Source organism: Sciurus vulgaris (genome assembly GCF_902686455.1).
Source record: "Sciurus vulgaris genome assembly, chromosome: 8".
NCBI lineage: Eukaryota > Metazoa > Chordata > Mammalia > Rodentia > Sciuridae > Sciurus > Sciurus vulgaris.
The window spans coordinates 75,995,860-76,009,831 of record NC_136468.1 but is presented as its reverse complement, the minus strand read 5'-3'; the positions used below and the strand labels follow the sequence as shown (position 1 = coordinate 76,009,831).

At 34.8% G+C, this 13,972-nt stretch overlaps 1 protein-coding gene across 8 annotated transcripts in view; it reads left to right on the top strand.

Moving 5' to 3' along the window:
* ETV1 (ETS variant transcription factor 1) overlaps window positions 1–13,972 on the top strand; it is an 89,922-nt gene that overhangs the window by 60,236 nt on the left and 15,714 nt on the right. For 7 of the 8 annotated variants that reach the window (XM_079150271.1, XM_079150270.1, XM_079150274.1 and 4 more), the window contains 2 exons: window positions 11,530–11,598; window positions 13,331–13,399. In XM_079150271.1, coding sequence (XP_079006397.1) covers window positions 11,530–11,598; window positions 13,331–13,399 — 138 coding nt within the window. The remainder of the gene's footprint in view (window positions 1–11,529; window positions 11,599–13,330; window positions 13,400–13,972) is intronic. The other variant, XM_079150272.1, reaches the window with a different exon arrangement.

Genomic DNA, 13,972 nt, shown 5'->3' with positions numbered 1-13,972 from the left:
TTTATGTATATATATTTTAGGGAAATTGCCTTTCTACATATTTGTTACTAAATTTACTTATATCCTTTCTGAACAATTGGGACACATATAAGTAACCTAAAATATTGTCCCAGAAACACAAGGGATACAGTGATTATAATGGAAGCTGTTGAAAACTGCAGGTAAAGTTAGATGGGACACAGGAAGTAGGAAATAAGGTAACAGATATTTCCCCTGAACAACCCAGGCATCACAAACTAACAGTCTTCATTATTTACAAAATGGAAGGCCCACATCCATACTTCCCCCTTCTTGAACATGCACATGTCACTTGCACTTACAAGTCAGTGATTTCATATTGAAGAAATTATTTTTAATTTTATTTTTTTGAGGATACCAGGGATTGAACTCAAACACTGAGCCACATCCCCAACCCTATTTTGTATTTTATTTAGAGACAGGTCTCACTGAATTGCTTAGCACCTCGCCATTGCTGAGGCTGGCTTTGAACTTGTAATCCTCCTGTCAGCCTCCTGAGCCACTGGGATTACAGTTGTGCATCACCCCCCCACACACACACTGTTTTAGTTATTTAAAAAACCAAATCATGGTTGCATTCTTTTTAGATAAAGCAAGGGAGTAAGTGGGACAGTGTTTTCTGCTCATATTCCCTAAGAAGGATGGGGAAGTCCCAGGTTCTTTCCAATGCTTTTCTTCTCTTCTGAGCAAAGACAGGTGTACTTGGGCAAATTAATGGTCCACCTAACTGTAATTCTTGGTATGAACATTGGTTTATCTCCGTCTTCTTTCTCAAATTGACTCTTTTCTTTCTTAAAATACTTGATAGCTTGATGGCTTGGAATTTAATTAGAACAGTAACCTGCCTCGTCACAAAACCTGCATTGTTCTTACTGGTAAAAGGAAAGGCCTAAAATTATAAAAACCACAGTATCTAGAACTCTTAACACCTTGAACTATTCCAGATATTGCTCCTTGACCTTTGATGGGATTACATCCTGTTAAACTCATCCTAGTTTGAAAATATTTTAAGTCGCTAATGCATTGAGTGTACCTAACTTACCAAACATCATAGCCAAATAATGGTACACTGTAGCGTATAGGCTGTTTACCCTTGTGATTATGTGACTGATTGGAAGCTGTGACTTGATGCCATTGTCCAGCATCATGAGAGAGTATTATACAACCTGTCTCTAATCTGGGAAATGATCAAAATTATAAAGTTGAACCAATATAAGTTGGGGACAATCTGTAGTTTAGTATAAATACTGCTCCCGCTACTCCAACCAATCTATTACAAATATTATGTCAAGCCCCTAATAATTACAAGATTGTATTCCTTGTATTATGATCATCCGATTTTAAACATATTGAACAATGGAACTTACATAGCATAATCAAATGTTTTAAAATATGAAATATTGCATTTGAAAGTATTCAGATTTGTTTTGTTATTTTTATTTACATATCTTGGATCCATCTTAAAAAGTAATTCCTAAAAGAATACTGAATATTTCTTAAAGCCTTAAGGAAAATATGTTAATTAGGATTTAATAATTTAGTTTAGAGTATGTCTACTCTTCAATAGTTGTCTGTTCTATATTTTTTTTCTGGGAGGTGGGTTATAAACTATCTCCCCACATTCTTGTATCAAGTATTTCAGTTTGAGCTCCAAGATATGACCATAACATTATTCTCTATTGTTTTACTTGCCAGATGATTGAAATTCAGAGTAAAATATTAAATTATCATAATACCATATTAGACAAATCTTTATGGGCTTAAAACAAAAGACAGGGCCACTTCCATTTTTTTCCTTTTTCTTTCTGCAAGCATGGAAATGCACCGTTGTTTGTAACTATTTTCCTGTATGACTTCAGGTCACTAGAAGAGAGAAATATTTTCTTCCCTCCAGAGACAAGGCCCAACTTAAGAATGGCTGATAAGAACCTTTATATATTTAATTAACACTGTTCAGTTTATGACTGACTTTTCATAAATCATTCCCATAATTGCTCCTACATAACTTTTACTCCCTAAAAACTTTAGATATTTTTAAGCATTAGCATCTTTAGTAATTTCCAGTACAGGGAAGGTTATGGTTCCATGAGCTTTGACTTTTTGTACCTGGTATGTAACACTCCCAAAGGCTGAGCCTTGGACCTATTCCATTACAAAGCATCATTCGCTTAAGGCCACATTTTCTCCTGAAACACACCAGCTTATTTTTTTTACCTCCTAACTCTGAAACTATTGCTTAGAGAAATTCAAGTGGGGACTCACTTGGGAATTTTAAAGAATGAGCTATTGATCCTTTGGAAAATGTTAACATCCTATCTGTTTCTCTAACATCCAAAGATAATTTTCTTTTACTCTGCCTGTGATTTGTGGACTAGTAGATCACTTAATCTCTGATATTTTTAGGTGCTTCAATTGTGAAAAGTGACAGTGAGTCTTTCTAATTGATTTTGTTATTATAATAGGGGTCATGGGTTGACCCTACAATTTGACTTGGCTTTTTATTGCATGTCTTACGGATAGAAGTTTTTCTCATTCATTTGTGAGTTAAAATTGAAAACCTCCCAAACCAGTACTCTGGTCCACTACATCAGTTTTTCTAAGAAATACTTAAATATGCTCTAAATCTACAGTTACAGTAAGTGGCATTGGCTAGTGATTTGATTTGAGAATTGAGAGTACGGTCTGGATTTACTCTTTATGCATTAACACAGGTCAAATGGACAGGGACTGCATTTTAAGTCAGTAATGGAAGGCTGCAGGCTGTCCTAAACCAATCATATCAGTTTTACCCATGACTGATTGATCCCTAGGGGCAGAGCCCTGTAAGCATTCCTCCTACATGAATGGACTCTATAGAGCCTGGAGTTTCATTCATAAAATGGAGACTGAAAGGAAACACACACATGCACACACGCAGGCGCACACACACAGTCTCACTCCCTGGAATGTCCATTTATACAGAGCTGAGGATATAGTGTTCCATCAGCTGCTGCTTTTGCTAGTTGACTGGAAGTGAAGATTAATGCTCATTGGTCCTGCTTGCTTGTAACCCAACGCCATTATGGCCTTGCAGTGTTCCTAATGTATAGTGAATGAGAAGACAACATTCTCAAATCAGAAACATAAACAGGAACTGGTGGGTCTGAATTCCATTCAAATATGTCATTTCAGCCCCACTGTGTTTGTCTAACTTGGATTTTTCAGGCAGGAAAGGGGGAAGGGAGGGATAATCTGCTTGTTAGTTGTACTGGCTTGAAAAAAGGGAATTAGAAGGGGGTGGAGTATACTTTTATAGCACGTAATTTATAGTTTCTTTTTAAACAAAACAACCGGGACACTTAGGCCTAGAATTGCTTACTGTCAGTGGTGAAATGAGCACACAACAGTTTTTATAAGCAGGAGTGAGGTTTGAAATTAAATGAGACAGTTTAAGGATGCATGCTTGGATATTTCTATTTTTGTGAGTTTCATGGATATGAGCAAAAAAGGGAAGAAAATGTAACTTTTTAAAAAAAGTGTACGTTTGATATGTGTTTTTAGGTTATAATATTTTTATAAAATGTTTTATGCTTCAATATTTAAGTGAGTTAACTGTCTCATAGGTAAAAGGATGAGGGGGTTATTTTATTTCACAAGATATTTCCATCTAGAATTTGAATAGCTTGAAATAATTTTTAAGGACTCTTTCTCAGTTTTGATAGATACTTACTGTTTTCTCCCTCTGTGCATGTGGCTTGTGTGAGATTTCCTCTTAATTGTTTCTAATGCAGTCTGGAAATTTTTACAAGGATGGGTAATTCAAAGAGTAATATGAAAAGAATCAAAAAGCAAAACAAAATTGAAAGAATGACAAGCATGTGTCATTGTGATTTATTTATCTGTTCTCTGTGACTTAGGGAAAGTATGTTTGAACTCCTCGTTCTGGTGACTTCTTTTTAATGTATGGGTCTCTACAGTTATTGCATCATCTGCATGATCTGTTTTTTATTTATTCTTTGCATTGAAAAGTAAAACCACCCACTTTGTATGACATGGAAAATGTTCTAAATCCTGGGCCTGACATCTATTTCCTATTCCCATCATATGGAGCATGTCCTCAGTTTCCTTATTTATAAAAGGGAGTTAATAATTCACATCTCTTCATGTTTTTGGAGGATTAAATGTGGTTATGTTTGTAAAGTATCTGGCACATATTAAGGGCTCAAGAAACAATAAAGATTTTTTGTTGGCTGGGTTTATCTTGACTTATACAGATTTTTTAGAAGAGTACTGGTCCTTTAATAAGATGCCATTATAATCTCTAATAATTAAAAATGCACATTCATGTGGCTGGGGATATAGCTCAGTTGGTACAGTGCTTGCCTCGCATGCACAAGGCCCTGAATTCAATCCTCAGCACCACCAAAAAAGAAAAAAAAAAAAAAAAAAAAAAAAAGTTCATGGCTTGAGGATAAAACAAAGCAAGAGAATTTTCTTACACTGAAGCAATCATATTGTGTTAAGTTCAGACAGAAATTGTAGTGTTATACAATTTTGGAAAACAGCCATCCTGAACTTACTGGTAGTATTCATGTTCAAAGCAAACAGTGTAAATTATCTGAATGTTGTAGGGTGTCAAGGAGAGATGAAACCCAGAGGACAAAGCTGTCCATGATGTGTTTGTTCCTAATTGTATAGATTCTAACAGGGAACAACTGGGAATTGAAACTCAACATTAAATTCTCCGTGTCTTCAGAATTTTTGTGGTCCGTTGTTGCCACTAATGGCATCCTTCCTTATGCTTTCTTTTAAACCTTTGTTAATGGTCAGAGTATGATAATACATAATAAATACTAAATCACCATATACTTGTGTTTCCTATCACTTCAATGTCATTTTTAACTCCATCTTATTCAGACCATCACAGGCTTGTAAAACCTGTAAAATTCTGAGGCTAGTAAATCATGTAAATCAATCCTGTTTGAATTTGCACATTATTTTTGTGGGATACTGTCCAAAAAATTTACAGATGCTCACAAGGGAAAGTTGTGATTTTGTAGGTAAAATTCTATACTATTATTTGATGCTACTCAGCCTTTATGTTTCAAAAATATTTGAATTTGTTTAGCTACATTATGTACTTCTCCTTCCTTCATTTTACAGACACTATGATGGGCAAGTAAAGACTAACATAGTTCTCTGCCTTCAAAGTTCATTGCAAATAAATTTAATACATCTAAGTGATAGTGGAGAAATATCTCTGCAGATTTTATATTTTCTGTATTCACAGTTCACTGAAAACTCTAAAGAGAAAGTTCTCATTTAGGTGTGAATGAGGTCATACCAAATTCATCACTTCCTTCTTAAAACCATGTATCTTCCCTGTCCCCTTCAAGATGGACACATTGTATTCACAGAGTTTTGTGACTGACCACAAATAGGTCTCAGAAAACTTGAGTATTTGAACTGGAACTTATTTTGGAGTTAGTTACTTTTAGGTTTGTTCTACAACAGAGTGATATTATGGGCATAAAAAAGTCTTTGCCATTAGTGTCCTTTTTAGGAAAATTTATAAAATAATAGCTTTCTTGATTGATTATACCAAATCAATTTACGTGGCACATGTAAAAACAGAGGGAACTTGTAATGAGAATATTTCTGCATTTGCATTTAAATATATCTTCATAAGGCTTGTGTTACTTACGCAGAAAACTTTAAGGTTTTATATATGATCTGTGAGATTACCAGGAAATGAGAAGAAAATAAGAAACCAGTAAAGTACAAACTTGAAGAGAGAGAAAAATTGACAAGATAATGTCATGATATACATCTTTGTTAAATGAGATTGGTGTAATTTTTTCAAAACAAACTTTAATATTTCTTGAGGTAATAGATATATTTTTGGAAATTTGTTAAACAATAAAAATATAAAAAAACTTGTTGTCTCTTGTAGGTATGTATTGAACACACACAAAACCGTGAATACACTTTTTAAAATCAAGTACATGATAATTTCAAATGTACATTTTACGTAACACATTTTTTTTTTTTTTTTTTTTTTTTTTTTTGGCGTGCTGGGGATTGAACCCAGAGCCTTGTGCTTGTGAGGCAAGCACTCTACCAACGGAGCTATATCCCCAGCTCACACATTTTGGTTCTTGATATTTAATATGTCAAGTTTTCTCCCATCATTGGCACACAGTGAAGCAGTTTATGTGGACTTAATTTTGTCACATAATTACATAAGGAGTCAGTCCAGTATATAATCTAGCCATCTTTGCAACACACACTTACACAAAAGTAGAACCATATTAAAATACAACATCAAACTTTACTCCTATTTTCTGGAATTTCTCATTTACTTTAGGATATTTGAAAGCTTAAGTAAGTTATATACCGAATATTGCTACCGGAATTTAATAAGAAGCATCACATGAAAGAAAGTTGTTTCTTTCCCCTGTTTAGAGTTTATGATATGAAATAATCTCCCTTTTGCACACTGTTTGATAACAAAGAGATCAGTAACCTCTATAGAGAGATCTCAGACAATTGTGGCAAATCTTTTCTTTCTGCTCTGGCCTCATGTAGCTTTTAGAAACTTTAGGCAAATGATGCCCTAAAGGGGACTTTTCATTTTGTACACTGGGCAGCAAATATGCAAATCAGAGGAGTGCCCAGCAGTATAACATGTGCAAATTCAAAACTGTAAGTTGTGGTCAAAGCTTTGGTGAGGCTTCCCAGATCAGTATTATGTTTCCCAGCATAGCTTTAAAATGCAAGAGACAGAGAAAGCAACTTTTTTTTTTTTTTAAGTTTCTCGCCTGCATGTCTTAATTTGAAAATGACTTTAATAATATTACCGAAAGTGAAGTCTAACCAAATCTGGTAGTTTTGAGTGTGAATTTATTTTAATTCTTTTTAACCTGTACCTACATTAACTAATACATTAAAATGATGGCAGCCTTTGCTGCTTTGAATTTTTGGAGCATATTAGATCAGCTTTCATCATCATGAACCCATCTGTAACAAATTATAGGCAGTTTAATTTCTGTAAGCTGATTTGGTCAGTACTAATGGCATGTTATAGAGTTCTTTGATCCACCAGTTTCTAAATAACTAAAAAGCCTTGGTCCTGCATTTATTTTTCATAATTTAATTTATAAAAGGAATGTAAAACTTTTGAACCAATATTATTTGGAAACAAACATTAAGGGCTAATATTGTAAAAAAGAAGCTTGAAAGGTGTATCCTCAGATGTTTTAAAAAGTCTAATGACAGATTCTGGGTTAAACTTTATAAATCATAAATTTATTGTGAATGCCAAATCAGCATATTTTATTGTCATAGATTGATAGATTTGTGCAGAATATTTAGGAGTAACTGTTAATAAAAACCAAATCAGCCAGTTCATGTGCTTTAAGAACGTCAGTCAGGCTTGTGCTGCATGCTAATCCCAGTTACTCAGGAGGCTGAGGCAGGAGGATCACAAGTTTGGGGCTAACCCAAGCAACTTAGTGAGACCCTGCCTCAAAATAGTCAATAGAAAAGGCTGGGATTTACTTCAGTGGTAGAGCACCCCTGGGTTCAAATACTGTAAAAACCAACAAATGCACATCAAATTTAGATACAAAGGCAACTCATTTAGATATAAAATTATTCCTAGTTTGAAGTACTCCATGTACTTCACTCCATGTAGCTTCTTGTGAGGATCACATAAAACAGATTCTGTCATTAATAATAAGTACCATATGTTAAATTCTTACTGTGTACAGATACTGTGGGAAATGTTACACCTGATTTACCCCACATGGTCTTCTGAAGAACTACTATCAATATTAATATCCTCATTTTACAGTTGAGGAGATTAGGAATTGATGATGTCAAATAACTAACAAAATACCATGTACTACCCTGAAATGTCAGATGTGAGTTTCGGAATCAGATGTGTTAGATGACAAAGTGCTTCTTCGTAATCACTGTGTTACACTAGTGATCCTAAAATTATAATCCAGGGAACTAGGCATGGTGGCACACACCTGTAATCCCAGCAGTTTCCACTGAATTCAATCCCGGTACCCGCCCCCCCCCCCCCAAAAAAAAAAATTACAATTCAGGAATGCATAATAGGATGTGCAAATATGCTGTCATCTTATGCAAATATGCTGTCATCTTAACATTTTGTATAGGCTAGACTACAGCTTATTATTGTTGTTAAATTTTTGAAGTTTTACTCCATGAAAAAACAGAAGTGAATATATATGCAGTGCCTCCGTTCCTTACCACAAAACATTTGCCTTTGAAATGGCCACTTAGCCAGTTTGGATCTTAGTTGAGCATTTAGCAAAAGTTAAAAAATAATGCCAAACTTCGTCAGTTGGATTTTTTATTAGATAAGGTAGAAATGAAAGCAGCAGGCAATTTAATTAGCAGTAATTTTTCTGGGCAAGTCATTACTTTGATGAACTTCAGAGCAATGTTTATGGCTCCTAATTAACCATGTTAGTCATTTGATTGAATAATCACTTTGGAAATGTTTCTACAATTTGATTAGAGTCTGACCCACTCTGATAGTCATAAATTAACTGATATCACTTTAGGATAACATGACTTTAGTTACTTTATGGGAATAAGCCTCTTAGCCATATTTTTTCAGGCTTCCCTGGACCATAAAAAGGATACCGATTTAAGGATAGACTGGATTTAAACAACACTGGCCAAGTGTCTCAATTTTAAGAGCTAGATGTTAATTTCATTTACCCTAGGGTATAATAGCTAGTAGTAGGAATTGGCAAAAACACAATTATATTCTCATACATGAATTTTTTTTTCCCTAAATTGTTATTCATTTTTTTTTCTTTAGAATTTAGATCATAAAATAAGCCTTTGGAAATATAATGATTCTGATATAAGCCTTTTTATGTGGTCATCAGTTTATTATGAATTTTAGATCAGTATATTTTAAAAGTCATTGATGAATAGTTAGAATTTTTGAAGAATCTTACAGAATAAATAGAGAACAAATCAGCTATTTCAATAGATACATGAGTGTTACAGTGAAATTTTGCATCTTATCTTTGATGTCAAACGTCTACTTTTCTAGGATTATGTTAGTTTTGTATTATATTAGAACACTTCTGTAAGGTGTCCATCAGCTTTGAATAGCGGATTTCTCAGTAATGTTGCATTTCCTTTCTTCCTTCTTTTCTCCGCCTGTGGGAACTCAAGACTGCATTTAGTCACACTTACTGTAATAGAGTTTAGCCTATTCGTTTTCCTCTAGCCACCTCCAGAGTCAGCCAGCTGTTTTTACAGCCGTTTTCCAGGTGTGAGGCACTCAGTAAAAGTATTTTGTGGCAGGGTGTCAACATTGGTACAACAAAATGCTTGCCTCGGAGCAGCTGCAGAGCTGATGGCTGCCATTAACACTGTCCCTTCCAGCCCAACTGCTGCCAGCGACCTTATGCCCAGTAATATATCAGAATAACATGAAAAATTAATTTGAAGTGTTATTGGTTACAAAGTTGGGATAAAATGGATTGCTAAACTAGTTATCAACACAAAAGATCAACTATATTACTAACCTGTTATACATGCTGATGTCAGGACACAGGGTTAACACTGCCTGTGTAGAGTGAGAATTGTACACTATATAACACTTTATATAAAGAAGGTATATCATAATAAAATATTTGATAATGAGTTTTATAGTATCTTCAACTTGAAAGATATTAATTCCTTCATTATTTAAATGTTAATATGAATTGCCATTGTGATGTTTTTTACTAAAACCATATTACATAAACTTTTTTTCATGAGCAAAATCCCTCATCATGGTTGACATTCATCAGTAGACACCTCCCCCACGTCATCCATCACTAGACAAAATTTTTTTGAATATATTGAATTCAAAAATGGAACATTCCAGACAGAGGAAGAACTCCTCTGGGGTCAGAAAACCAGTATATATTATAACAACATGGTGTATAGCTGGATGGTTAGGAATAGATAAGGGTCTTTAGGTCCCAATTCCTTTAAACGTTTGTAATTAATTTTTCAGGGGTCATGTGTTTATCACAAGTGATGACAAGGAAGACTTTCTGTGTTAAGTAGTGCATTTTTCATATGCATTTTAATAATTGTATTTATATACATGTTGTTAAAAGAAAATTTTAGTAATGGATACAAATGATAGAAACGACCTGATCACATTTATACTTTCCTGCAGAACGTATAGTTGCTAAACACAGGTTTGTTGGAACTGAAACCTTTAAAAATTTGGTGAATTCCTGTTTAAGAAGAAGAAAATAAAACTGCAAACACAAATTAGGTACAAGGCCTCAAAAGGGACTCTTATTACTACTTCACCATTGGTCTACCTCTCTTTATGTGAGTGAACATCTATATTCAGAATCAAGGAACTTGGGGGAAACTAACTGATTTCAGGAATCACCGTACCCAATTCTTTGCTTAATAAAAATGTAGACACAAGCCAGGCACAGTGGCACACGCCTGTAACCCCAGAGGATCAGAAGGCTGAGGCGGAAGGATCGTGAGTTCAACGTCAGCCTCAGCAACTTATCGAAGCCCTAAGCAATTCAGCAAGACCCTATCTCTAAATAAAATATAAAATAAGGGTTAGGAATGTAGCTCAGTGGTTAAGCGCCCCTGGGTTCAATCCCCAATACCACCCCCCTAAAAAGAGAAAGTAACGTAGATACAAAATGGTTTGTGAAAATTTGTGTAGCTTAACTAATAATAAGAAAAATACTTGAATTTTAATCCTTTGTCTCTAATCTATAGTTATTTCTTTTTTCCCATATCTAAACTATTACACACTTTAAATTTGGAACCATCATTATGACCCAGGCTTAGTCATTAATCAAGTTTATTTTCTCAGAAATGCCCTGGTCATGTAGGCAAGGCTTCACACTTTCAGGGTAATACACATTTGCTATGAAGTTGCTTATTTCTGTTTTAGATTCTTAGTGACTTTTAACATGATCTATATTCTTAAGATGAAAGTTAGTCACCCTTTTCTATGGGGGGAAAATAGCAATCACCTTAAAAGTTTTAAGACATTTAACTTTTATTTTTTTCATAATTATTTCTTCCTGGTGTTCATGAAATAAACTTTGGGGGAATCATTTGTTGATTTTTGCTTTGCACACAGGCAGCCAGGTGATACATAAATGTATTTCCTAAGTGTCCTCAAAACATAACTCAGGACACTATTTGAAGAATATTATCCTCTTCATGTGGGGAAGCTGTTAGAACTGAACTCGAGCAAGACTGATTTTAGTAAATCTTGGAATTCATGAGCCCGTTCAAGTAAATCAGTGTTTACCATGATACATTCATTCTTCCATTTTGTGTGTGTGCCCCATTGGAAATGCTGACCACAAGTTGACACATTCTCCTCATGGGCACTTGTGCTAGTTTCTGTAACTTTCTGTTTGTCTGCACCCTGTCCATTGACAGCAGTGTCCTTGCAGCTCCAGACCCAGCTTTGACCAGTGTTTTTTCCTCTTTCAGAAGTGCCTAGCTGCCACTCCATTTACATGAGGCAAGAAGGCTTCCTGGCTCATCCCAGCAGAACAGAAGGTAAACCCTTACATCCTTGAAATTCTGTGTTAATATCATCAAAAATAATTGGACATTCCAAATATGGGATCATTTAATGAACCATTATATGCTTTGGAAAACTCATTTATGCTCCCTAAACCATTGTTTTAAAACGTTATCTTTTTAAAGTAAAAGGAAGATTTTTCCAGTCATGATAGCTTATGTTTGGTTGTTAACATGAATCATGTACATAGAAACAGCTGAAAAGTGGATTTCTATGTTTGTCTTTTTTGCCAGCAATCACATTCTTTTGAGCTAGAATGTGTGCTTTATAGATCAGCCCACCTTACTGCAATCTACTGAAATGTATCTTGGTGTAATATTCAGGTTTGCTTTTACAGACTTAAGTCATGCATCCGTTCCTGGAGTAAAACACAGTAGTTTTAAAGATCCTGGATTTTACAGTTAGACAAGTAATTGTTAAGAATGGGATTTCACATAAGAGGCCTAGAGGAGTTTTTATTAAAGATGTATTTTGTGGTAACCATGGTGGGAAAGCTTTACTCTAACAGACTTTGACATCTGCAAAGTAGTAGATAAAAGTGATTCCATCTGGCTATTATCCCCACTGAAGGATTTCTGAAAATATGTTCTTGACCTAAACAGTTTTTTCAGTAAAATGTCAATGCATTCTTTTAGATTAAATCTAATATTGGTTATTTTATTTAGATGATAGTAATGGAGGTTTAAAGGATAGAATAAAGTGGTAAATCCAAAATACTTGAGACCCAGAGTTTTTCAGAAATGAAATGTCATTATCATTGCTGATGTTACTATTACATAACCCCACAGAGGAATAAAACTGTAAACTATATGAAATTTCTTTTCTTCTTTTTTTATTTCTAATTGTGTGTATGTGTGTGTGTGTACTGGGATTGAACCCAGGGACACTTTACCACAGAGCCACATTTCCAGTCCTTTTTACTTTTAATCTTGAGACACAGTCTTACTAAATTGCTGAGACTGACCTGGAACTTGTGATCTTCCTGCCTCAGTCTCCTCAGTTGCTGGGATTACAGGCCTGCGCCTCCATGCACCACCATGCCCAGCTGAAATTTGTTCCTGGTAACTAAGGATAATGACAATTAGATTAAGGTCCACAGTCAAGAATATTTGGAAGAGAAAAATGATTATGGAAAGCTGCAATTTATTTTGCAATTTCTCTGTGGACTTAGTTATGTTACAGAAAAAATAAGTCCTTACCCAACTATCTTGGCTATTAAAGATGAGATAACCTACCTATATTTCTATGAGGAAGTAAAAGTGTGAAATAAATCTGTTCCAGGACAACAGGGTAATAATGTAAAGTAAATTCCTGTAATTCACTTTGATTTCCCTCTCTTCTCATTGAATAAGGAAACTAAAAAGAAACTGAAAAATGACATGATACATTATAAATCCTAGGTTTGCCAATATTTGTGTGACAATTAACTTATAAGTCACTGTGCTAGGCACCATTCTAAACTTGTATACCTTAAATCATTTAATCCTCACAACAACCTTGTAAGGTGGTAGATAGATGGTATTACTTTATTTCCGTTTTATAGCTGTGGAATCTGAGGTAAAGAAGCGAAATAAGATTGTCCAGGGTCAAAGAGCTGAAAAGTCATAGGATCATTTTCTACCACAATTTTTGTGTTAATGGTTATATTTCAAAGTGCTGATTAGCTCAATTTGTATTATGAATAAACGTATCCATTTCCCCCCACAGGGTGTATGTTTGAAAAGGGCCCCAGGCAGTTTTATGATGACACCTGTGTTGTGCCAGAGAAATTCGATGGTAGGTTTTTCACTGTGCTTCAAATTTTGACTTTTGTGAGAGGGAGTGGAGAGATCACCTTTCCCTCTTCTGAAAATAGTTGACATTGCTACTTAAAGATTTCTGTGCACTTCATTTGTCATACACTCAGTTCTAGTTAAACATGACTTATTACTAATTCTCTCTTCTACCCATTAAGAACCTTTTTTCTTTCTTCTATAAGGGAGTCCATTTTTGGAGAGATAGCCAAAGAGCATCATGCTTGCTGAGCTTTGTGTATGTGTAGATGAAGAGGGGTCTTTCCACTGCCCTGCTGAGCACATCCAGCTTGTTATTTGAGATTTATTGAAAGCTGATCCTGTAATTAACAAAGCAGGGCAGAAAGCATGCTACTGTGTATGCACTGAGGACTTAATGCAAGCCCTCCTCTCTTTTATTGTTCATGAAAAGATGCATTATGGAACACAGAAACAACATAACTGCCCATTTAGTTAGTGATTGTTAGCTCCTTTTTTTTTTCCCCCAAGGAAGATGCACATTACTAATGTAGCTTTGCTTTGTAATTGTTTAAAAGGGAGTTAGGAAAGCATCTTT